Here is a 25,153-nt window from a genome sequence, read left to right as displayed (position 1 = left end):
ACGGCTGCAAATATACAGCAGAAAAGTAGTAAGGTTATTTCTCTTTCCCTCAATAGTACGAGCAGGATATTAATTAACAAGGCAACAGGAAACTATAAGGTTACTGCTGTGAAGAAAAAGAGGACACACGGTACCTGTAGAACACATCCGGAATAACGTTCATGGAAGATGAGTTGTTGCTGGTACAGTGGATCTAAAGTACGCCTCGCCGTTGCTGTTTTCGCCTTGGCAACGCATTTCTTTCCGTCCACAAGGTAAACTTTGACATAGGGAGCTGGCATGGGAAAGAGTAATGACAGATGAGTCACAACATACGGGAAAGCGGCAGGACAGTCAGGGAACATCTTTATATACGGGATATTTATGCATCCGGGACTATTTATACCTTCATGTTATCTCTAACAATTTTCATCAGACACAAAAAATCAAATGCTGTCAACCATAAATAAAAAAAATTTACATAAAAAAGACAAGACCAGATTTATACCACTAGTCCATTCTTAAAGGTGTTCGCTGAAGAACCTAAGAATTAAATTAGTATCATGTTGAAACTAGATGTAACAATGGTGTATTTGCAAAGACAACAAGATTCTAAAAGACATGTCGAAATCGGTTAATTTTGTCCTAGAAAAATGTTACTGAAAATCGATGCAAAACAAACGCAGTTCGTTGGCTGTTAGAACTTGTGAAAGTAGCATCCCATACTTTTTCTAGCTGACAAATGTAATTGGTGGTATCTGGCAGCGAAGAGCATAATGTTGATTGACTTCAAAAATGTCTGGTGTAACTTACATGTAATGAAGACGCTCATGGCATATTTACTGGTGGGCGAAGGTGTCAACTTACCTTGTGTAACCTATAATTCCATATGAATGAAGTTCGAAAAATAAAATTGGTTCCACTTACAGTTTTAGGAGAGACAAATTACATTCTAGCTGGCAACATAACTGTTATTTACTCATTATCATCTACTCCGATGAAATGAAAACGAGGAGAAATTACTCCTGTGTTCTCATGCGACTCATAGTGTAACCCTGTAGTCTAGGCACTTTGAAGGGACACGGTAGGTTCAAACACATAAGTAATGATAAATATGATTCCATAAGAAGGTATACCCAGATAGATGGGTAATGCAGTGACGTATTTTTGTGAAGGAGGGAGATTCTACAGAGATACGACAGAGGAGGAAAAGACGATTACAAGGGAAAGGTGCTTCCAGATGAAAGCAGTGCAGAGGAAAAAATAATTTCATAGAAAGTTTTAACTCGAGATGAAAGGGGGCCACAGAAATGTATAACGAGAAAGAAAGGCATATCTAGAAAAAAATGTGTTCCATAGTTAATTATATATAAAGAGAAACTTTCCATATAAAAAAAATTCTATCTAGAGAGGAAAAGAAGGAAAAAGTGTCACGCGGGAATTTGTATCAAGAGAGCAAATTCCCAACAGAAATGTATGTCTAGAGAAATAATGTGTCCCTTACATAATTATAACAATGGACAAAGATGTCCTTGAAAACATCTAGAAAGGGGCTCCACAGAACTATAATTCCAGCAAGAAAGGTAGAGCATGGAAACGTCTGTCTAGAGACGTAGCTTAAAATCAAAGACAGCTCCTTCTTGGAAACACGACAGCTCTATGGAGTGTTTTCATAGAAACACTGTGTTCATAGAAAATACAGCCATGATGAAATGTCAGAGGAAGGTGTCTTTCAATCAACAGGTAGTTCTAAAGAAAAATAAGGCTAGGGAAAAAGGCAGTGCCGAAGAAAGGCTTAGACGGAGCGGGGGGATGTTTATTTCCTGACGCAAAGGATGTTCCATGCAGAGGTGTCTCTAGAGAAAAGATAGTTCTATGAGAGTGTTTTCAAACTGAAATGCAGCTGGGAAGTAAGTACTTCCAAAGAAGACTGTTAATGATAATTCTGGTTAGGTATCGGAAAAGAAATCTCTAGGACAGAAAAGCAGTTCCAAAGAAAGTATTTCCATAGTAAAAAAAATATTTCACAGCAATATACGTCCAGAGAGAAATGTAGTTGGAAGGATGTGTATTTCTACAGGGAGGGAGAGAGAAATTCTATTCCACAGAGAGAGAGAGAGAGAGAGAGAGAGGAGAGAGAGAGAGAGAGAGAGAGAGATTCTATGACAAAGAGGTTCGTTACTTAATGAACCACCAAAATAAAGCAAAGAAAAGAACAGAAATTTAGCCTTAGAAAAAATGACAAATTCTAAAATAATTGGAAAAAATGATTGTGATGGCAAATGTACGTTACTGGAAAAATATTTGTCCAACAAAATTTTACTTTTAAAGAAAACGGGAAGGAAGGAAGGAAGGAAGCATTCTGAGTGAGTGGTACAGACTCCTCCTTTCCTCAGCAACGTCCAGTTCAGGGAGGAGATACGAAGCGCCACACTGACTGACCAGTCTTCTGCACTCGATACGCGGAACGTTCCTGGATGCCGTGACCCCCGTCTTTTGTAACAGACCAAACAGGGTCATACTGAGTGATACATAACACACCAAACCCCACGAACGAGTGAGTACCTTCTAAAATAAGGTTACTGCATGAAAAAAAATTTGGTCTAAAATCGCATCAAATCATAAGAGGAATATGAAATCTAATTCTAGATGACATCAAATAGGGAATTTCAATGGCTTCGCACTGATTGATCTGCTAGTACACAAAAAGGTAAAAAAAAGAAAATATTGTCATGAGTTCCACATTCACCTAATTTCCAAGTATTGTCAGCTTTTTTCCATGACTTTTTTTTTTTATCATCTATTTTCAAGTTTTGCTGCTGACGCTTAGAGAAATGGCCTCGACATATTGTGTGTATCAAAAGGAAATCTAACTCATAAATATCGAGTAAATGGTGAAACTTACTTTTCATGATATTTCATTAGAAAAAGGTTAAAATTAAATGTGCTTTATCCATGACCCATATGTCTGCTAAACATAAACTCAGCCATTTTTGTTGTGTTGCTACTCTCATAAATTATCTAATCTATTACTGGTGGCAGTTTCAATCCATGCTCTTGTAGGGTTACACTCTTAAGAGCTATGCTTTTGTCTGAGAAGCAGATACAGACAAACAGCATTCCCGCACATTAAGTCAAGTCCAGCAATCTTGCGCAGGTCCAGTGCGCATCCTTCGATAGGGACAACAAAAGGCACTGCAAAGGTCTTTTTGATGATTAAGCTGGCCTTATTCACGGTTCAGGATTTGCAGATTTTTCTGTGGAACATATATCCACATTATTCGCAAAAAATTCGCTTATTTGCGGAATTTTTCATGGAGGAATATTCATTAGCTATTGTATTTCCATATTATTTTTGTGACTAAATGGAATTTTTTGTGATAAAACTATTAAAATACTGAGATATAAGCATTTTTTAGAGGGGGGGTGGTGTGTGGTCTCTGGTGATTAAAACAGAAAATTATAAGCGTTTTAGAGGGGTGTCACGTATTAGTGGATTATAGTGATTCACGGGGGTTGTGGTAGTAATACCTATCACCCGCGAATACCGGGTTTTTTGGTAATAGTACCAATTCCCCCGCGAATAATGGGGGTTGACTGTACATCGAGGAACGTCCCTTCACTTGATGCTGAACAAAGGTGGTGCATCTACTCTAGAGGCGATTCATAGGTTGATAAGGAATTGTTAAAGGACATTTTCTGTGCTGTCATATGTTAATAAATGAGTTTATCCCATGCAATGTCTGATCACGGTATCAAAAATGACGGAAAGCAACAGAAATAACGATGAAAATCAAACAGAAAAACTTGAAGAACGAAACTGTGTTCATGTTACTCTTGTGTGCACCATTTATGCTGTTCTCACTACTACTAAGGGTGGCCTTATAGGAGGGTCACCACGAGAAAGAAGGGCGCTACTGCAGGAGAGTCAGGGGCTGAGAAAAGAGAGAATGTTGTCAACGGAAATCCCGTCAGAGCTGCAAGGCCTAAAACGGCAAGATTATAATTAGTAAGAGAATGTAACGCACTAAGCTATGACAGCCCCGAGAGAATGTTAACACTGAAAGAACTTTCACTGAAAGCCTACACAAGAACTTTCAGTAAAAGCCTATAAAAGAACTTTCACTGAAAGCCTACAAATATCAAAAGAAATTAAAGAAATGTTGTGAAGGACTGTCTGTTCAAACAAAGGTTAGACAATATTGTGGAATCATGTATATAAAAAATCATACATGCGTAACCAAACTTATTATTATGAGGATGCTATCACTATCACCTACATGGATATCATGTTCAATCAACACAGTAAAATACTACTAGATTCTTACCTGAAATAAAGACCAATAGGAGAGATTTAATAACAAAGAATGACATTAGAGATACATCTAGTTGCCAATCTTTTCGAATCCCCAGTTGGTACTGGTGACATAACACTGCTTTCAAAGGTCTACTCAGGTACAATGAAAGATTCCCTATATGTATATACTTATCTCTAAAATTTGCGTGAATCACCCATAGGCTCTCTCTACAGCTGTGTGAGAAAATCTGAGCACTGAGCACCAAGTGATCACACTGACTTTCAATAAATCATGAGTTGAAGAATTCTTAGATTTCTATGTTATGTGTGAGACTCGTTAGTTCTCTATAAGTAAAGTGCAGAAGAATGACAAGTTCCTTCTAGAATCAAAAGTATCTGTGATGCTCTCTAAAACATGTGTAGAAAGAGTCTCAAGTTATGTACAAATTATGAGTAGAGAAATCTCTACTTTTCTCTACAATTATGTGAGAAATTGAATATCCATTAAGCTAGGTGTGAAAGACTTCCTGGTCATTTATAAATTACGCACCCGAGAATACTTCTACCTAAAATTGTGTGAAAAAGTCCAATACTGGCCTCTTTTCGTCTCTCGGCTTTTATATACCCCTTCTTAGCATAAATGTTTGTTAAGAATGTTTAAATTTTTCCTAAAAAAAGCGTTTTGATCTGAAGGTTTTACAAGTTGATGAGGGTCGTTTAGAATGATTCCCTATTCCCTCCGAATAATGAGAATGATGGAAATATTAATCCTCAAGTGAGACCCTCGGTTGACTATTAAACTAAAGCCAAATTCTTTACACAAGTCTGATGTCATTTTGCTCTTCCTAACACAAATGACCTTTTGGTAAAAAGCAGCTACTCTTTCTTCTGAGTCCTCTGACCGGTATGTGTTCAAGATCAAGTCCTCCTCCAAAGTAATATGTCTGTCTGGCTGGCTTCGTCCGCTAACGACTCTTTTCGAGCCAATGGTTTTCTGTTTGAATTCTCGTTCTCTCTTCCCAGCAGAGAACGAATCTACACGGTTTACTTTCTAGAGAAGAAAGGGCCAGAGAAAGAAGTGAAACTAGCCAGCACCCTTAGCGTGATCCCTTAACTTTCTCCCTGACAATTAGAGGAGAAAGCGTGTCGCTTTATGACAGCTTTCGTCTCCTCTACTCGTGTCCCAAACACAGTGACTTACCAGGCACTATCCGGGCCCCAGGCTTACACTGAAGGCCCCTCGCTCGAATGACTTCGACTTCCAGCTTACTCTTTCTCTCGCACATCGACAGCTGAATGTCTCCCAAGGCCGGGGAGGCTAGCACTTGTCTTCCCACGAGCTGCCCGGGACCCAGGCCTTCGATGAACTCGCTCAGCTGCCCGTCGGTGCTCAGACGCATGCCAGGCACTCGACTGCAATGGCAAGAAGGTAGAGTCACAACGGAGCCAGGCCCGCAGCTTCACTTACTTACTTACTTAAAGTCAAACTAGTGAATTTTCTCTGTCATATTTGATTAGCTGTCTACTCTGATCTTTCAGTGAACGTTTCCTAAAATGAATGACAATAGGATACTGTCGATACGAGTAACAAAGTACTTTAGCAGTTTCCACAGGGTCGTGCCAAAAAGAAAGAAAAAAAAAAGTGCTTCATGGTATGGGAGTCTAGGCATTATTATACAGTGCAAAAGACAGATGATCCAGGGGGGCGGGGAGGGGGCCGGGGACTGTGACTTGAGTTTAATCGTGACTTCAAAGCAGAATCTGAATTGAGGAAAATAAATCTCATGTTAAGAACTAAAACTGACAGTACACATAACGCACATTTGCGCGCACACACTTCAAAGCGAGTGAACACAGATTTTTGGAACACTGAACACCAAACTCCTAACGAAATGGTGGCATACATTCAGAAGCGTCTACTACGGAAGGAAGGAAGGGGTCTCTACTACAGATACAGAGAGGGTCTCGGTGACATGACATGCGGAGAAAGGACAACGTCTTACTGTGGAGAGCTGGAGGAAGCGGTGTGGGTGAAATAATAGGAGGTCTTGCTCATAGGAACTCTTCCCTAAACTTTTTTTTTTTTTTTTTTTTTTTTGCCTTCGCTACAGCAATTCATTAACAACAATGATGAGATAATAATAAAAATCACAGAGATGTAATTGAGGGTAAAAACTACAACGGTAATATCGCTCACAACTAAAGAGGAACATTTGTAATAATAATAATAATAATTGATAAAAAGACATCAACATTAGCAATATAATAATAATAATAATAATAATAATAATAATAATAATAATAATAATAATAATAATAATAATAATAAAATAATAATAATAATAATAATAATAATAATGAACAATTAAAAACCACAGAAGTGTAAAAAATATATTTTTGTACATTGTAATTTTCAGCATTGTACAAAAATATATTTCTAACACTACTGTGGCTTTTAATTGTCAATATTATAGCCTCGCTACGGAGGTTCCTTAGTTCAATAATAATCATTTTGATAAAAAAAAAACAGAAGCAGCAACTACGAATATGATACAATTGTAAACTAAAGAAAACCACGACATTAATAATAATAATAATAATAATAATAATAATAATAATAATAATAATAATAATAATAATAACCAAGTGATCACACAGACAAAACTGGTCCCACCCACCTCTCAATACCTGTGATTTCATTTAGGGACTACAAGATTAATTAAGCCTGGCAGTTGCCGGACAAGTGCATCAGAAATATAGATGTGGGAGAAATTTGCAACAAAAATCATTTTCATGGGAAAAAGGGGGAGAGATTGATCCGCCTCCTCCTCCCTTCCCCAGCCCCCTCGGCGAGAAGGGGAGGGGGTGGGGAGAGGGACGGATTCACCCACCGCCATCTTCAGGAGCGCGCTTTCAGGATGCTACAGACAAACTACGTCATACTGACTACAAGTGCTCATTCTTTTCTACGGCACCTGGGCACCGGGCAAGTGGGTTTTCTATTTAGAAACGGTGGCTACGATTGGGTATCATCTGTTTATTGATTCTTTGTTCTTTTCCAGTAAGTGGTCTCTCTTCTTATTCTATTTCCCTTTACTTACTCTTACATCTTCCGAAAGGCCACCATATTCTTTGGCAGCTTGAATTTCGAGTCAATGGGACCTGCCTGTGGGCTTGTCCCGTATGAATAGGTTTCATTTAATAATGATAATAATAATAGTACATTCACATCAACCTTGCATTTGATGTCTAGGCCAGTCCCTTACGACGCTCCTGATTGGGCTGTTGATAAGCCAATTACAGGGCTGGAAACTCTCAGTCTCTCTCGAGAGTTCACATAGGCAGGATGGATGTTCCACCTCTCCTGAGGGGTACTTTTGAAAGACGTATCCCTTAGGAGAGGTGGGACGTAGCTCCAACCCATGTGAACTCTCGAGAGAGACTGAGAGTTTCCAGCCCTGTGATTGGCTTATCAACAGCCAATCAGGAGCGTCGTAAGGGACTGGCCTAGACATCAAATACACGCTTGATGTGAATCTACTTAGTCTCTAGTTGCTTGAAGAGACGAACTAATGGCCGTTTCCGTGGACGAATTCGAGAACTACATTATTAAATCTGCAAACCGAATTTTAATGTCGAGTTCAAATCCAATGGAGAAATTGCATAGGTAACATGGTATACACAATTTGCGATACAATGTACATTTCAGAATCTAACATTAAAAATTTGGCACTCAAAATTTAGTGTACAAATCAATCCCACTCAAGATCTGATATTTGAGACATGGAGCCCAAAATCCACATCCAGAAGCAAGTTTCGAAATTTGGAGCTTAAAATTGAAGGACATCTGAAAACACTCGTGGTGTCTGTGCGGTCAGAATGATTGACTTTTAGTGACGCAGAAAATAAAGAAAACTGGCAAATGATTCCTGCAAGTGTGTCTATTCCCGGTATACGTCGTTGCTCATCTCACAAACCTCAGGACAGAATTTTCTGCTGTAACGCCAGGTCTACAGAAATGTACCAATCAATCAATCAATAATCTTTCTACTGTTTTGTAAGTGGGCGGGCATGATCAATCGCCTGAGTACGCAAATCTATTTAAGTGCTTTAAAATGTCTAAAGGACAAATTGACAAATTGAGTGAGATTCCATGACTACTGAGGAATCTCTCGAGAAACCACATGAAATCCTATGGCTTTTGAGGAATCACCCGAGCAACTTAGAGCAAAATTCTACGACTTCTGAGGAATCTGCAAGTTTCTGTGTTAAATTCTACGATTCCCGAGGAGTCGCGTCAGAAACGGATTCAAGGAATCATTTAAGAAAAGGATTGATAATCTGACTTTTGAAGATTCGTTTCAGAAAATGAGTGAACTTTTAGCACACGAGGATTCACTTCGACCACTGAGTGACGTTCTGTGACTTCTGAGGAATCATTTGAAATACCGAGTCAAATCATACGATTTCTGAGGAATTACTTGAGAAACTAAGTGAAATTCTATGAGTTCTAAAGAATCAATTTAGCAACCGAGTGACATTCTATGAGTTCTACGGAATCAATTTAGAAACTGAGTGAAATTTTGAGGAATCACTTGAGAAATTCATTTAAAATCTTTGACTTTTTTAGAATCACTTCAGAAACGGATTGACACAGCATTGGTTCCGAAGGACCACTTTGAATTCTGAGGAATCGGTCGGGAACTTCGATGGGATGTGACGATTTCTAAACACAAATCCACTGCCACGGTGCAGGTCATCTACTGGTAACTTCCTACCAAAGCAGATACCATTGACTAACTGCTTTACAAGTCCATCACAAAGTGAGTCAAAAGCTGAACTGTGTGGTCACAGGCAAGCATCGGATTCGAAGCAACTGGGCTGACTACTGGACAGCGAGAAATCATAAATGACATTTTTGGAACCTTGTGTAAACTCATCAGTGACTATTATGAATTCATTAATAATAAACACAATGATCCAATCCATCCTCTTAGCATTCCTAGTAGATGTTTGCATGTCAGATCAGTCTAAATATGAAGATAAACCAGGATACGTTGATTTACAGTGAGGAGAGAGAGAGAGAGAGAGAGAGAGAGAGAGAGAGAGAGAGAGAGAGAGAGAGAATTTGCGATGAGCTCCTGTCAAAATCTGTTAGGGACTCGAGTACATTTATTTACATGGAAGCGAACAGTTTATGCAAAACTATTTATACTAGAAATAATTTTGCAGTAATTAGATAATTTATTCGGTGGGAAAGTGGCGAAACGTTTCGTTTTCCCATTTTCTTTTTCATTCGTTATCTATGGGCAACTGTTGAAAAGTAGTTACTGGCAAATCCACAGACTCGTCCCTTCAAATGTGTTTCACGGAACAAATTAAATTGAAATGTCTTTATTGGTCGAATTTTCATAAAGCCTTCCATATAACTGACGATGCACCTTCCAATAAATAAATAAATAAATAAATAAATAAATGAATAAAAAGGCAGTGATCGCTGGAAAGGGTTCTTGTCTAACATGCAAACTATTCTCTATGTAAGAAAGCAACATAATCCAAATTGACCATCAAGAGGTTTCCACCAATAAGCTATATAACCATATCTTTGACTCAAGACTTATGTTTTCCAGTTTTCAGTTGCTGAATACCTAAATCCCGTGATGAATGCTGAGTTACTGACCACACGTTAGACAGTGGTATGACACAGGCATCTCAGAATGCAGTTGTTCGACACAAAAACCTCTGTGACACCTAACTCTCTTTTTCAAGTTGCTTACTTTCTACTTTTCAAAGACTTGATCAGCCTGACACCAAAATCACAGTTTTTCCTTAGAGTTACTAGACACATGTTTCTTACGGACTGTTATATCTAAAACCTTACATGTTAAGATGCTAAGACTGAAATCTCTGAACGCCCAGTCATCTAAATCTCACAAGTTTGAAATACAACGATTAAAATTCTACACTTCAAGGACTGGGATAATAATGAGCTCCCTAAATCACAAAACTCTGATGATTAAACTCCTTACGAACCAACGCTGATCAACATCTAACCTAACAGGCTCCACCTTATAAGGATCAATAAATCCAAGGTTACTGAATGCTAAAGCTAAACATCACATAGTACAATGGAAGCGCACCGCCTACATTTCGAATCATTCCGAAATGATTCACCTTCAGGTTTTCTCCCCCCATGACGAAAGCTAATCACCCGAACCTCAGACTAGGGCAGCCGAGCACCAATATACTAACTTTCAATTATTTTTCCTCCCATGATTCTCAGTTGAAGCGTTTTTATCAATACTTCTAAAAGTCCCTCCATCGTCCCATTTAGTTAGCGTATTTACAAATGACACCACTTGCTATGTACAAATGACCAATGTAAATAATAAAACAGCTGAGTGACAACTGATCACACGATAAAGGGGACACTACTATGTACAATTCAATGGAGTAGGAAATAGAGCAGATGTTGTGCTGTCGGTCACAACAGGAGGGTGAGGAGGGAGTTTGCAAGTTCTAACACCGAAGAACACATCAGGGATACGACAAGTGACCTTTCAGGGGACGACAAAGAGAAGAAGGACTCGACAAGGGTTGAAGTAACAGATGGTTTTCTTCCAGCCTTAATGATACAACATAACTGCTTCAGTCATCCAGAATATGATTATTCGTAACATATTTCAGCCATAGATTTGTCACACACTGATGGATGTGGCCCTCACACTTGATTTTGAGTAACGGAAAACACTTCAGAGTCTAGTTAAGGAAGCGTTGAGGAAATCTAAGAACCGAGGACAGAACTAGAAGGGAACCAAAAGAGCACACTTGAGTGACGCCTACGTGAAGGCTGATGGTAGATAGACATATCTCCAGGCGAGAGGGAATCTGCATGCAACCCCCTCTCGTTTCTGTGTGTGGTTTTTCCGGTGCATAATCTAGGATATTCTACAGCCATGGAGGGCGGGGGAAGGAGTGGGGTCGGGGTAGAGGGAAGACGTGCATCCTGCTTCTAGTGAAACAAAAGAAGAACGCGTTTGAATCGTTCCAATCGAGCACGACCTTGATGGGATGAAAGGGGGTCATGTGGAACGAGTTATTGGCGGCCTTGACTTTTTCGTTCTGGTGGTTCATTTTCACGTCACTCATTTAAAGCAGAATAATTAACTGATCTTCGCTTTGCGGAGAGGGAGGCCACAGAGCGGCCTCTCTCACTCTTACCAGTATTTATAATTCCATATTTACAAGAAATTATTTACAAGAGAAAGGGCTATTTGAGACTCTCTGAGTGGAAGAAGGCCAGTTCTACCTGGGGACCTTGGATGATGCTACTCTTAGTAATATAGTGCCACAAATATTAAGGAAATTTGGACAGGAGATTCATAAAAATAACAATAATAGTAGTCATAATAACAATAAAAAAAATAATAATAATAAGGGCCACTGAAGGACATTATGAATTTGGCAACTGGAGTCCTCCCAGTAGAACAGGGCCACAGGGAATTAACCCCTACGCTATTTAATCTATAGACAGTTCGGTTAGTAATGTGATATAATAAAGTTAATTAATAGTGATCCTTAATCTTAAGTTGTTGCACAACCTTTAGACTTAATTACTGACAGGTGAGGTACTATGAAAGATCTAGGTGCCCTTCAGACACTGGAGGTGATATATGTATTTACACACATTACATATATATATATATATATATATATAGTATATATATATATATCTGTATATATAATATATATATATATAGTATATATATATCTATATATATATATATATATATATATATATATATAATTATATGTAATATATATATATATATCTATATAGTATATATATATATATAATATATATCTAGTACATATAACATTATATATTAATATATAAGTAAGTGTGTATTTATATAACAAGAAAATAGAGAGAGAGAGAGAGAGAGAGAGAGAGAGAGAGAGAGAGAGAGAGAGAGAGAGAGAGATATGGGTGACTGTAAAATACATAGACTGATAGACAAAGAAAAAACTGGAATACAATTTTTTTAACATCCTGAAAAGAAAAAAAACATGTTTTCTTTCTGAAACAGAATGAATGTCATGGAAGTGTGATCAAGGATTAACTGTGTAAAGTCTCATTCATCAAGTACAGTATTTGTGGGTCCTGAGGGTATGATGGAAACTCAGAGAAAGTTCGTAGGGGAGTGAGTCTTGTCAAGGGAATCCACATCATCCTGAGGTGATCATTCTTCAAAAGAACAGGATATTATTCACTTACTATTACGGTACGGGATGGAGTGGAGGGCGATGATGGTAGGTGTGAGAACTCTATGGGTATCATGGCACGAGGAGCACTAGATTAATTAGTGTTGGTTTCTGTACACAAAGGCTGGATTACAAGAGAGAGAGAGAGAGAGAGAGAGAGAGAGAGAGAGAGGTGACTAAGAATATTCCGGGGTTTAAAATGTCAAGGACGAGTTAACTGTCGATGACTCCGTGTCATGAAGTAAACTGTATTTGGTAATAGACCCGAATTGTTGTACAGAGAGAGAGAGAGAGAGAGAGAGAGAGAGAGAGAGAGAGAGAGAGAGAGAGAGTTAACTGGATAGGCAAATGATCACATCAGGAAGGTGAGGAGAGGTGAATGAATCTTTTTCCCTGTAACTCCCGAGGTTCCTGCTGTATTCGAGGAGAACGTTTAGGACACAATCGTTAGATGGTGACCTATACAACTTCCCCCAAATCACATCCATATTTTTTCTTTTCAATGACTGAGGTGTTTCCTGCATTGTGACTACGGGATGTTTGGGGAAGCTGATGTGATATTTGTGACAAACTAGAGTTACCTGGTGCTGGCTAAATATGAGTAAAGTAGCTATGTGTGTACGTTTTCATTCAGTTTCTTCGTAACGGGACTGGAAAAGTGGATGCTATGGACAGCAGGAACCTTTGGGAATATCCTGGTGAAAGGAGGGAATTCTAGAGAAGGATCTGAGTCCCAAGACTGACTAGAACTCTGTAAGGAATGAGGAACTCAAATCACAAAGGTCAGTCAGTGCATCAGCAGCAGCGTTCTAGTCAGCCTGTAAGTCTCTAGTCCAGGGTCCTCAATGAATTCGACTCCGAATCGCAGATGCGAATACTTACGAAGAGCCTTCAGAACTGACGCTATTCATGCTACCATCGTTGGAATCCTTAGAGGGCTGTTTAGCCAAGCGAGCCTGGTGGCTAGTGGTTGGAATCACCTCCTGCGACCGCTTCACTCCACTAGTACTAGGCTTTCTACCGCCCTCTGCGGAGGAGGCAAAACGCAATGCTGTCAACACTACAACGCTAACTAGCCGGCACTACTACCAAAATGGCCGCCTGTATCAAAATTCTGGCCGAGGGCACTGAGGTCCGTAGCGTGCCCCGAATACCCAGGCATAGAGGCTGCTAAATGAGGTGGCAAGGCAATCTAGGCAAAATTCTAGTAGCTAGTGTACAAAATTGTCAAAATTCATGGTTTCAACTCTTGGCAGATGAAGAATCATGACTGCCTAGGAGAGCCTAGAATAAAAAAAAAAATATCATATATACTGTCATTCCCACATATCATGTCAAACTTGTAAGAGAAACTGCTGTGAAATGCAATCATGCTAAACTAAGAGCAGAATTCAAGAATGAAGAATTGGCAGAGGCGGGAATCTTGAACCAGACGTAAGTTGGTTGGGAAAGAAATGGATTGGAAATCATATCCTTTTTGATGCTGGAGGGGTCTTACAACAACGACTACAGCCCTTACGTCTGATTCCAGGTCCACCCAAGAGCCAACTTTGGGACCCCGTTCTCGAATTCAGCTCTGAGACTACCTTCCTTAATGCTCCCAAGATAAGTCTCCTGCAGTAGGTTTAGTTTTTAAATGGTTCTGCACAGCCAGTCTGAATTGGTTTAAAACTATGTGGCTCACTCTACTGCGCTTTAATGAGATCCCAGTCTTCAGTTACTCTACTCTGCAAGCCGGAAACGTCAAGCCTTTACGTCTAAAGTGCCCAAGCTAAAATTCACAGAGAACATTTCTCATGAACATGAAAATTATCAGGGTTGTTTGAATACTGATCACACTGAGAAGACAATGGTCTTTTGAAATTGAATCAAAATTGAATTGAATAAGAGTTGAGGACAAAAAAAAAAGGAAGTGACAGAGAACAGAAGCAGAATCTTTGCTTGGGAATGAAAGAAAGCGCCGTGCATTATCTTCAATTTGTAGCTAAGAGTCACAAGGCTAGCGGAGACACACTCAAGGGATTAAGGACACTGATTATCCAAAAAAGAGGGAGATATTAAACGTTGAGAACAATAATATTAAGAGACAAAGATAGGGCTGCGGTTAAAGGGTTGAGGGAGGGGGCTTATTTGGAGGGGCGAGGGGGGGAGGGTTGGAGAGCAGGATATAAGAGGGGTGGGGTGGAGTTGGGGGTGGGGGGGGGGCGGCAAATGGTTTCGAGATCAATGGAAGGAAGGACTGGAAAGAGCTCTAAGGAGCCGCATTAGTCGGCCAGCCACTATGCTTCAACTACACAGAGGCCCGGGCATCAATGGGGCGGGGGCTTGCCCCATGGGGTATCATGCCCCCATGCCCACACCTGTCATCCCCATCGGCTTCCTCGCTACTCTGGCTGGAAATGCGTCGCATCAGGTGCCTGGAGCCCGTCGGTAAGATCTCCTCGCTCCGATGAACGGTAATAGTGCTTCCAGTCTTTCTCCGGAAACCTATTTTCCGTTTGCGACCTGAAGGCAGCAGCGGTAAGGAGTCACGGGGCACAAGTAAGACCAGGGTACGTACACACAAACGCACGTATATACACGCACACATACATGGAAAAAATAATATATATATTTATATTCTATATATGCGCATGCGTGCACATACATATACAGCACATGGAAAAGTTGGGCTCTGTATATGTATGTACACACACGCATACATCTTTGGGAAAATGACCACCACATCAGGAAACACAGAAAAAAGAGAAAGAAAATAAGTCTTGTTCTTGAGGGGGAATAATGCTGATGTGACAAGTCTCTCAAGGTTCCTTGCATGCTTTCTCAACAGGGAGCAGACACACTCACAGTTGCACACAAGAACAGGATATGAAAAGCAAAACGTCTGTCCCTTCGTATGCAAGGAAAATCAAAGAGCATCCATTAGAAATGTTCCACAACAACCTGGCTTGCTTTCTCATTTTTCAAAAAGGGGAGAAAGAAGGAGAAGGTGAAAGAAGGAAAACATTGAATGCCCTTCGTCTGCAGAACATTGAAATAAAAGCTTCATCACTGACCATTTAATTGTATATTAAAAAGTAAAGTGACAACACAGGGCAAGACATTTGCAGAAAGATTATATTTATATATAATAATAATAATAAGTGGAAATAACAGGGAAAAAACCTCCTCTTTTTCTTGACGTTTTACCTGCTAATACATCAAGAGAGATAGGTCGCTAGGCACTGCAGAAACTCACATAGCAATTTGGAATAATCTGCCTGAAAGTAAACTCTGCTCTCTGGGTCACATGAATCACTACGAGTGCTGAGGTCAGTTCTCCCAAAAACATCTTCCTCCAAGGCGAATTCTAAACCTCCTCTCTAAGGGACTGAATATATATTAAACTCTTGGGGCTGATAGCTTTTTCATCTCTATTTTTTGCCAAAGAGAGAAAACTGATGAAGCATTCGAAAATAAAAGTCCCTCACCCTCCCCCCTCCCCCTTGTCTGGATAATATCTGACGCCATCATAAGGACAATTTTGACCTCGACTACCTTCCCTAGTTGGTGATAACATCTTCAAATATAAAATACAGACGCACGCACAAACAGATTTAGCATCCAGGAAATTTAAACCAAAGCATTATCATCACGGTACCACAACCCGCCTTTCCCTCACTTGCTTGTATTCTTACATTTCCTGGAGGTTAGGTCTAGGTTCCTTCCTCTCCGATTCAGCTTTCACGCCATCTCATAGGATTTTCTGGGTCTTTGTACCCCCTTCCTCCTAACATTTCAAACTGCGTTCTTTTCTTCGCCAGCATCTCTCCTTCCATTCTTTCCCCGAGTGCGAACCCTCTCAAAATACTGAATCATTCTTTCACCTTCACAAACCTTTTCACCTCCTTTCTGCATCTTCACTTTAGTCCCACCCCCTTGGGGATTAGTGACGATAGTGCACCACAGGCGGTGCATGATTTGAAAGTGATTTGCAGCGCCCCTTCGGCTCCTAACTGCAACCCCTATCAGTTCTTTCACTGTACCTCCGCTCATATTCTGTTTCTCTCATCTTCCTCCCCCCCCACTCCCCACCTCTCCTAACAGTTGTTTCATGGTGCAACTCCGAGGTTTTCCTCCTGTTACACCTTCAATACTCTTTTATTCTCAATTTCTCTTTTCGCACTGAATAACCTCATAGGTCCCAGCACTTGTCCTTTGGCCTAACTTCTAAATTCCATTCCCCAAATCTCTCCCTTTCAATTCTTCTCAAGCCAAAGATAATACACAAACGATTCATCTCGACAGCCGCAAACTTTTCTTTCACTGGCTTTCAGTCTCCACACTTCACTTCCATAAAGAAGAAAAGGCTCAACAATCCTTCCATGCATTCCAACAATTCAAGTCTGTCACCAATAGTTTGTACACACCACGCTTCCTTCCTTGCTTCGCCTATTTTGTGACTTCCCACTTCTTTCATATTTTGATCATGCATTACATTATCTCCTTCATACCTACATCAATATATTGCTGCCAATCATCTACCATCCAAATGACCAATCATCGCTCCATATTCCTGGCTGCCACTTATGCTCATAACCTCACTCAGGCTCACTCATTCCTGCATCAGTCATCTCTGCCTGACCACTCTCACAGAGGGCCGTCCGTCATCTCTCTCTTTTAACACCGCCTGAGTCAAGGTTGGTGGTCTCTTTTCACATCTGACTGAAGCTCAGCCCATTCCCGGGAATTTGGGAGAAATGACCCCAGTTTTCTCGTGCATATTACAAGATATTCAATTTCCTAATCTATATAACAACGGACCAAAAAAACAAAAGGATTTCCTTTCTTTTATTACATCAATTCCTATATTAAGAACAAGAGGTGTGTCCGTTACGCTACATGAAATACTTGTCCATTCTAAAACAAATGAATAAAATCTCATTAACTCAAAGAGACATTTTGCAGCAATGATCTTGTCTTATCCATCTTCCTGGGAGGAGTACCTAGAGTAACAATGCTTCTGCTTCAGGATTTTTTTATAACAATACTTATTCTTCAAACATTACTCTTATAACATTAGCAAAATGACTAATCCTAGTTTTGAGAATGCTCATTTCCCAAATCAAATAAGGAAAACCTTTTAACAATTAGGCACAGTGCGAGGAAACACATATGTATATGCACTAGCTTATAAAAATAAACATATACTATTCAGTGGATGTCAAACACTTTCCTCATCTTCTCCCGTTAAAATTCATGAGGGTCAGTGACTGGAATTTCACAAAATCATTGCTAAAATAGAACGTAACAAGAACAACATTTTATATATCAGCTTAAATCATCTAAGGTTTTCAGTCTCCTTTATTTATTTATTTATTTTTTTATAATGTCAGTTCTGCTCCTATCAAAATGAAAAACGAGACAAAAAACTGAGAGAAAACGAACGAGAAGAAAAGCAAAATTTGCGTTTGAGCCTACCGGTATCAGAGAGCTTAGATGTCGACGAAGACTTCTTGGAGAGGCCGCCAGACTGGCCCTGCTTCCCATTGGTCACTCTTCTTCTTTCCTTGGCGTCGACGGTGAGCATGCCAGCTGCTGAGTCGCTCAAGCTGCCATCTGGGGAATCCAAGCTCAGCTTATGTTCAGACTCAAGCTTTCTTTTTTTTTTTTTTTTTTTTTTTTTTAAATTGGACTCATGAGCCCAAGAAAGCCTAAGTCCGTCATCTCAGAAAATAGAAATGAAAAAAAAAAAGACATCAATTGAAATACACTATCTCTCGCCCATCCTAAATTTTGCTGAAGTTATGTTTGAAGGTAATCAGGAGTTACAGCCGATTCAAAATGAGGTTTGAATTGATTCATGACTTTTGGAAACAGAGACTCAAACAGAACCTAAGTCAAGCTAGACTCGGCTAATCGATGACATTAAGTCTCACTTTAACAAATATCCCCATTAAGTCTATCATAGCTCAAACTTAGATAAAACTACAGTGGTATGATCAAGTCTACAAGCGCTAATTCTGGTTTTCGTGACGTAAAGGGCAGGTAAGCTGTGGTGCTAACTGAGTTCTACGAACATTACCAGAAGGCGTACTCTTATATTAGTATAAATTTCTTACAATGTGGATCAACAATCTACTGAAGGCTTAGGGTGTCAGCAGAGATTACAAATATAATTCTTATTGGAGTAAAGCAAAAAAGTAGTGATCACGTTCGCTGTATTCATCATGAGCTGATATCGAAACCCTAAATGGTACAAACGTACATGTAAATGAGATTCAACAGGAGAATCAGAGTAAAACCAACTAACGATCCATCGCATACAGGTGTACCATACAACAAGAATGTGACTCCCACAACATGAAGAATAGCATGCAGTTATTGTCTCTCTTTTTATTTTTTCTTCTACTCTCTCTTCTTTCGCTTACTTGCAGTTTATGAACACATCGCACTGCCATCAAAGATTTACATATACATAAACGTACATGCAATTATTTTTGTCCGCATTTCATGACGAAATCAGCGAATTGGGAGGAAGATACTGAAACAGAATTCTTTTCAAAATTTAGGTTCGGTGACATTTCCTGATTTTTTTTTTTTTTTTTTTTTTTTTTTTTTATGAAGGGGTGGGGGTGGAAGTATCCCTCGATCGTAAAGAAAATTCGTCTCTGGGTGCACTGATGAGCATTCCATGGGAAGTGACACAGGCGCACGCGCGCCAATGTGTGTATGTGCGTGTGTCCGTGTGCGTGATTCAAGGCGAGATTCTGTTTCCGTAACTCTTAGATGTGTCTTGGTAACTGAAAGGAGTCATCCAGCTGAAATGCCAGAGGAGGTTCCCTCAGATCCAGTTTTACTTCTGTGGTTGCCATGGCAGTTTTTCTCTCAGAACGACTCTGCAATTCAGCGACAATTCCCTCTTCTGTCCTTCTAGACAACCAGCATGTATCCCTGGCAATCAGTATAGTCGCATATCGTAAGCAGTAAGAATGTATCCTACGCAGTCAGAATACATCCTAAGCAGTCAGAATACATCCTACGCAGTCAGACTGCATCCTAACTAGTCAGAATGCATCCTAAAAAGTCAGACTGCATCCTAACTAGTCAGAATGCATCCTACGCAGTCAGACTGCATCCTAACTAGTCAGAATGCATCCTACGCAGCCAGAATGCATCCTAACTAGTCAGAATGCATCCTACGCAGTCAGATTGCATCCTACACAGTAGTCAAAATTATCCTAGGTAGCCAGGATGTATCATTTCATTCAAAAAGTATCCTAGGGGTTTTGCAGCACAGTAGACCCCATTATTCTCTAGATACGTCTACCGAAATTTCAGTGAGGTTTGAATGACAATATGGCATCGCTGAGAGACGCCAGCCAAGGATATATTCCGGCTGCCGAGAAGGAATGGGTAGGGCAGAGCTTGTCAGTGGACAGAACGAGACTAAAACGAATCAGGTTACAGATCATTACAAATGATTTTCAAAAAGAAGGACAGAATTAGCACAATACACCATTGCAGACTCCAAAAGAAAAAATAAAGGACAGGTATAACAGATTCAAGACCGCTGTTTAGCCAGCTACTGACCAGCTGGTTTTGAATACAATCGCGCATATTAAAAAAATGAAAGGTTTCAGAGACCTTACTAAAGAAAGCGATTACGGAAACATAATACTTCTGATCACAAAACTCATGCTCAAGGGTGCCACGGTGACTTCATTTCCCACAATGCATCTGTGAGTGCCAAGGTCACAAAATCATCCAGGTGATGTGTTCTTATATCGGCTTTTGTGAGAAGAGAATAGTGTCTCAAATTTTGGGTTTTACGATTATCTGGACGGCATAATAAAGTTCTTTTCAGTAACTTCGTGTACGAAATAAGGGAAATGCCATAGTCCACGTCTTATGGGAAAGCACTGCAAGATACAGATGAATTGCAAAGAAAAAACGTTCTCTTAAAATAATATTTGTCTCTCATAAAAAATGTTTCCTTCCCATTAGTCATCTGGTTCTAGGTCTTAGATTATTCGCTTCGCTTTTGCTTTAGAACCCTCGGAAAAAGTCTCAACATTCTAATTTCAAACACATACATGCACTCACATATAGATTTAAATATATATGTATGTATGTATGTATATACAGGGTGGGGCAAATCAAATGCCCTAGTTTTGATAGGCTATAAGGAAAAGTAAAACAATACTTACAGAATTATTTGTTGTTTTATTCGAATCAGTATACAATGCCGTTTGTGTGATCACTTTTTGAAGATGGCATCAGGAAGATGGTGGCCATCTGTAGCGATGTAATGTTGAAGGCGATGTCTGAAGTTTTCGGCTGCTCTTCGGCACATCTCAAGGGGTATTGCAGCGATTTTCTCCCGAATTTGCATCTTCAATTTTTCCAAATTGTGTGGAGAAAGTGTTCAGAAGTCGGCCACACAATTTGGAAGAACTGAAGATGCAAATTCGGGAGAAAATCGTTGCAATACCCCTTGAGATGTGCCGAAGAGCAGCCGAAAACTTCAGACATCGCCTTCAACATTACATCGCTACAGATGGCCACCATCTTCCTGATGCCATCTTCAAAAAGTGATCACACAAACGGCATTGTATACTGATTCGAATGAAACAACAAATAATTCTGTAAGTATTGTTTTACTTTTCCTAATAGCCTATCAAAACAACGGCATTTGATTTGCCCCACCCTGTATATACAGTTGACTCCAGGTATTCACGAGGTATGTGTACCACAACCTTAGTTAATAGCTGAGATCTGCGAATACTTAAAACCCCTCTAAAATCACTTATAAAGGCCTACTTTGATTGTTTCAACACCTAAAAAAAACATCTAAAAATGCTTATACCCTATGAAAAATACCCTATGAAAAATACCGTGAATAACGAGTATAATGTTCCATAGAAAAATCAGCAAATAGGCGAGACCGCGAATCCGGGGGGTCGACTGTATGTATGTATGTATATATATGATATATATATATATATATATATATATATATATATATATATATATATATATATATATATATATTTACATAATTTGTGTTAGTAAACTATTCAATTTTGAAAAGCTGCTGCTAAGCCAAATACATAAACTGAAGGTTTTGATTTTGAGATGCTCACATGAAGTGTTTACAAATGAAATATCTGACTACCTTTCCTTACAAAATCGCTTCCCTAAATAACTCCAAATAGTTCATGAAACGACGCCAATCGGATAATGAAAGTTTTTCCTTAATAAACAAAGGTCTTGGTAGGAAGGACCTGACATCGAGGTATTTAATGAACTTAACATGTAAATAAGTCTAGAATATTGCAGAATTATTCAAAACACAGCGTAAGGAAGGCGGAAGTACCCAAACATTTCAGCAATAATATTAATAATAATAATTTTTTGGGCTCTTTGATTTAGTTAGTTCTATGGAAGGATTCAAATTTAAGACCTAGAGTAGTCAGAGGAAAAAACTGGGCACCGACTGCTTGAGAATAATCAGCAAAAGGAGAAATTCGGGCTTCTCTCATTGACAAGAAGCAATAAGGTCGTGGAATTATATATACTTTTTAAAGTAAACACTTAGCCTTCGAAAGAAAGAAAGAGTGAAATGAATGAATAGTAAAACTCAATGAATTTAAAAAATCATCCATTACAGTACAGCGAAAATAAAGTGGTACATTTAGATTTAAAGAAAGAGATATTTATAAGATGTCTGTGGTTGCTTTTTTTAAATCTTTCCATAATAAAGTTACCGTAGTTCTCTGAAGTTGGTGCATTATCTGCCTTTTGTATTAGTAAGAAACTCTTTCTAATTCACATCACAAACTGTTATGAACTTATCACACTTTTCTTAACCAAGTTACCTGTAAAAAGGCGTCTGAAATTCCTCTTGAATTCCTATCGTCTCATTCAATTTCAAAGTATTTCTGGAAAATGTTCACGAAGCCAAAAATACTTTCCTGGTCCAAAACTGCTACCTATTAAAATCAGGATATCAACCCATTCTTTCTTAAAAAGAAATTCTGCATTTAGTTTGAAAATAAAAATTCAGACAGCTAAGGGTCCCAATGCTTGTAATTCTAGAGAAGACAAAAGGATAAACGCTGCCTCTCTCTCACGCACCACAGACACACACACACACAACTTAGGAAGCATACGATTCCACCAATGTATCATGTAAATTCAAAGCCCTGGACTTTTTAAACTAAAAGGAAATGGTAGCCACTTTTTATGCTTGAATTATATTATCTGTACCATCATGAATTTCACCTTAGTCAGAAGACTGGATTCATGTCTTAAGTTCTGAAAAGATTTTAAACGGAGACGTTTATCTTTGTCACTGGAGCAGCAGTTCCCAAGTAACCATTTCGAGGGAATCTGCTCAGTGTCATTAGTAATATGAATCCCATATTACAAGGTTACCAAATGAAGTGACAAATGACAAGGTCATCAAGTCGAAGGATTGGCTTCCCTGGCGCCCATTTCCAAAATAAAGGAAAAGACCTCTACACTGCCCAGTAGTTCCCAGAGGCTGAACAACAGGCTAGGATCCCAGACAGTGAGATGGGTTGGACATGTGATGAGACAGGAAGAACAACAAACAGAGAGAATAGCAGACATAGAAGCAGTAAGATGGCGAGCAATGAAAGGCACAGGGGATCTCGTAGAAAGGGCGCACATGAACACCTGGAAAAATGAAAACCTCTTTACCACAAGCTCACGGATAAGAAAGAATCCAGTGAATACTTAATTAGAAAATATAAGGGGACATAATGGAGATGTCCAAGGTTACGTTCACTCAGCTTAATCTGCAGATGGAAAACGGCCCTAAAACTGAATAAAAATTCAGACAATCAGAATAACCAAGTGAATTTAGCAAACAACATTAATGGGACTTCACAAGAGCATAAACTCTTTCTCTTTCTCCTTCCGTAATCTAAATATAAAAGATGATGGGATGGGCAACCTAAAACCCTTCACTAGACATGAAACAAAACGAGGAAGAGAATGAATGGGGATTGACTCCAAAGAAAGAGATTCTGGCTTTTGAAGGATGAATGGAATGAGTCACCCAGAAAAATTATGGTATATTTACTCTTTCCCACTTAGTGGGTGTTAACACCGGGGCTCTTTGCAATTATTCTGGAATGAAGTTGCAGGCCCTTCACCTGTTCTATTCTGGTTGCTACCCACTCCAGACGACTACATAGCAAGTACAATATCGCTGCTTAGTTCAGGAGTGGCATATTGTATTATTCATGAAAAAGGCCCAAATGTGTGAAGAACTAATCCAACGTGTTGACAGCAGAAATAATATTGGGAGAAGAGAGAGGAAGGAAAAAGGTTCCGTAAGCATAGCAGTGATTAAGGTTTATTCAACCACTTTCAGAAAGGCTGTCCAGATATGTTATGAAGAAGCCAACAAGGCTATGCAGAATGATATTCCAAAGGCTGAAATCACAGGTACATGCCAAAGAGACCGAGAGAGGAGGCATCTATGGAAAGAAGAAAAAAGTGGAAAAAGGAGCAAGTATCTGAAGGGTACAATTTAGAGATATGTTAAGAAGATAAAAGAAACCCAGCCACAGAGGAAAAAGGACCTCTCAGAAAAGGAGGAGGTTTGCTTATCAGAGCCTAATGGCAAAATATGTCAACGGCTGAGACGTCAAAAGCTACTTCATAAGAAGAATCATTCTCTTCTAAGTCTAGTTCGTATCAGTTGCTCCGTGTGTGTTACTCGTAGATGTCGATTTAACTGCCGCTTATAATATATTTCTGTATTCTTTCACTCATCTCTCTCATTTGTTCAAGTTCTCTCAAAATATTTATACACACACATACACACACAGCACTCAAACAAATGGACACAAGCATCTGTACATACACATATATATGTGTGTGTGCGTGTATCTATGTATAATAACATCTGTCATTATGGAGATATAAAAACAACAACCACTCCTGTAGGAAGAATTAAAGGTACTGTAATAGAAAATCAGCTTTTTCCACAAGTAAAATATTCTGGAAGTTTCATACCGACGACAAATAACAGACTGTTGAAACAGACATTATTACATCAATATGTGAGGGAGCAAATGTGTGCCGAAATGAAATAAGAAAAAAAAACAGTGCTTGTTAGTATCAGCAGTTGGTGATGGGACAGTTCATTACAAACTCCTATCTACAAGCACAACAAATTTAAGAGATAGTCTTGCCAGTATGCATTGGTTTTACACAGTACATACCTCATCATCTGTTAAACTTTCTAAAGTTAATATATTCTTAGAATATCTGCCAAACGGTTAGTAGATTAGTAAAATTGCTAAGCCAATTAATTTCGTTATTACAAATTTTCCCTGCAAAATCTCAACACAAAACTTACAGTGTTTCCTACCATATACTTCGCAGCACTAGGCCAAGTCTTGAGCAAGAATAAAAAAAGGAACTTGTGGTTCCTTGAGACAATTCAAGTTAAATCAAAGTCAGCAAATAGAATTTTAGTTGAGAGAAATTAAGAAATATAGGCCAAGTGCTCCTCGAAAGTATATGGAGGATGAACTACATATACACATTGCACTTCTTATCAGCAATAACCAGGAAGGTATCCCTTATCTA

General features: G+C 39.1%; 1 protein-coding gene across 1 annotated transcript in view; it reads right to left on the bottom strand.

Annotated features, from left to right (window-relative positions):
- The window catches only part of LOC135200115 (regulating synaptic membrane exocytosis protein 2-like), a 259,188-nt gene that overhangs the window by 4,745 nt on the left and 229,290 nt on the right, over positions 1–25,153 (bottom strand). The window contains 4 exon segments of the mRNA XM_064228455.1: positions 135–274; positions 5,478–5,689; positions 13,424–13,568; positions 18,002–18,139. Of these exon segments, the coding sequence (XP_064084525.1) occupies positions 135–274; positions 5,478–5,689; positions 13,424–13,568; positions 18,002–18,139 (635 nt within the window).

This window comes from Macrobrachium nipponense, chromosome 26 (genome assembly GCF_015104395.2).
Source record: "Macrobrachium nipponense isolate FS-2020 chromosome 26, ASM1510439v2, whole genome shotgun sequence".
Lineage (NCBI taxonomy): Eukaryota > Metazoa > Arthropoda > Malacostraca > Decapoda > Palaemonidae > Macrobrachium > Macrobrachium nipponense.
This window is presented reverse-complemented; position numbering and strand designations above follow the sequence as displayed.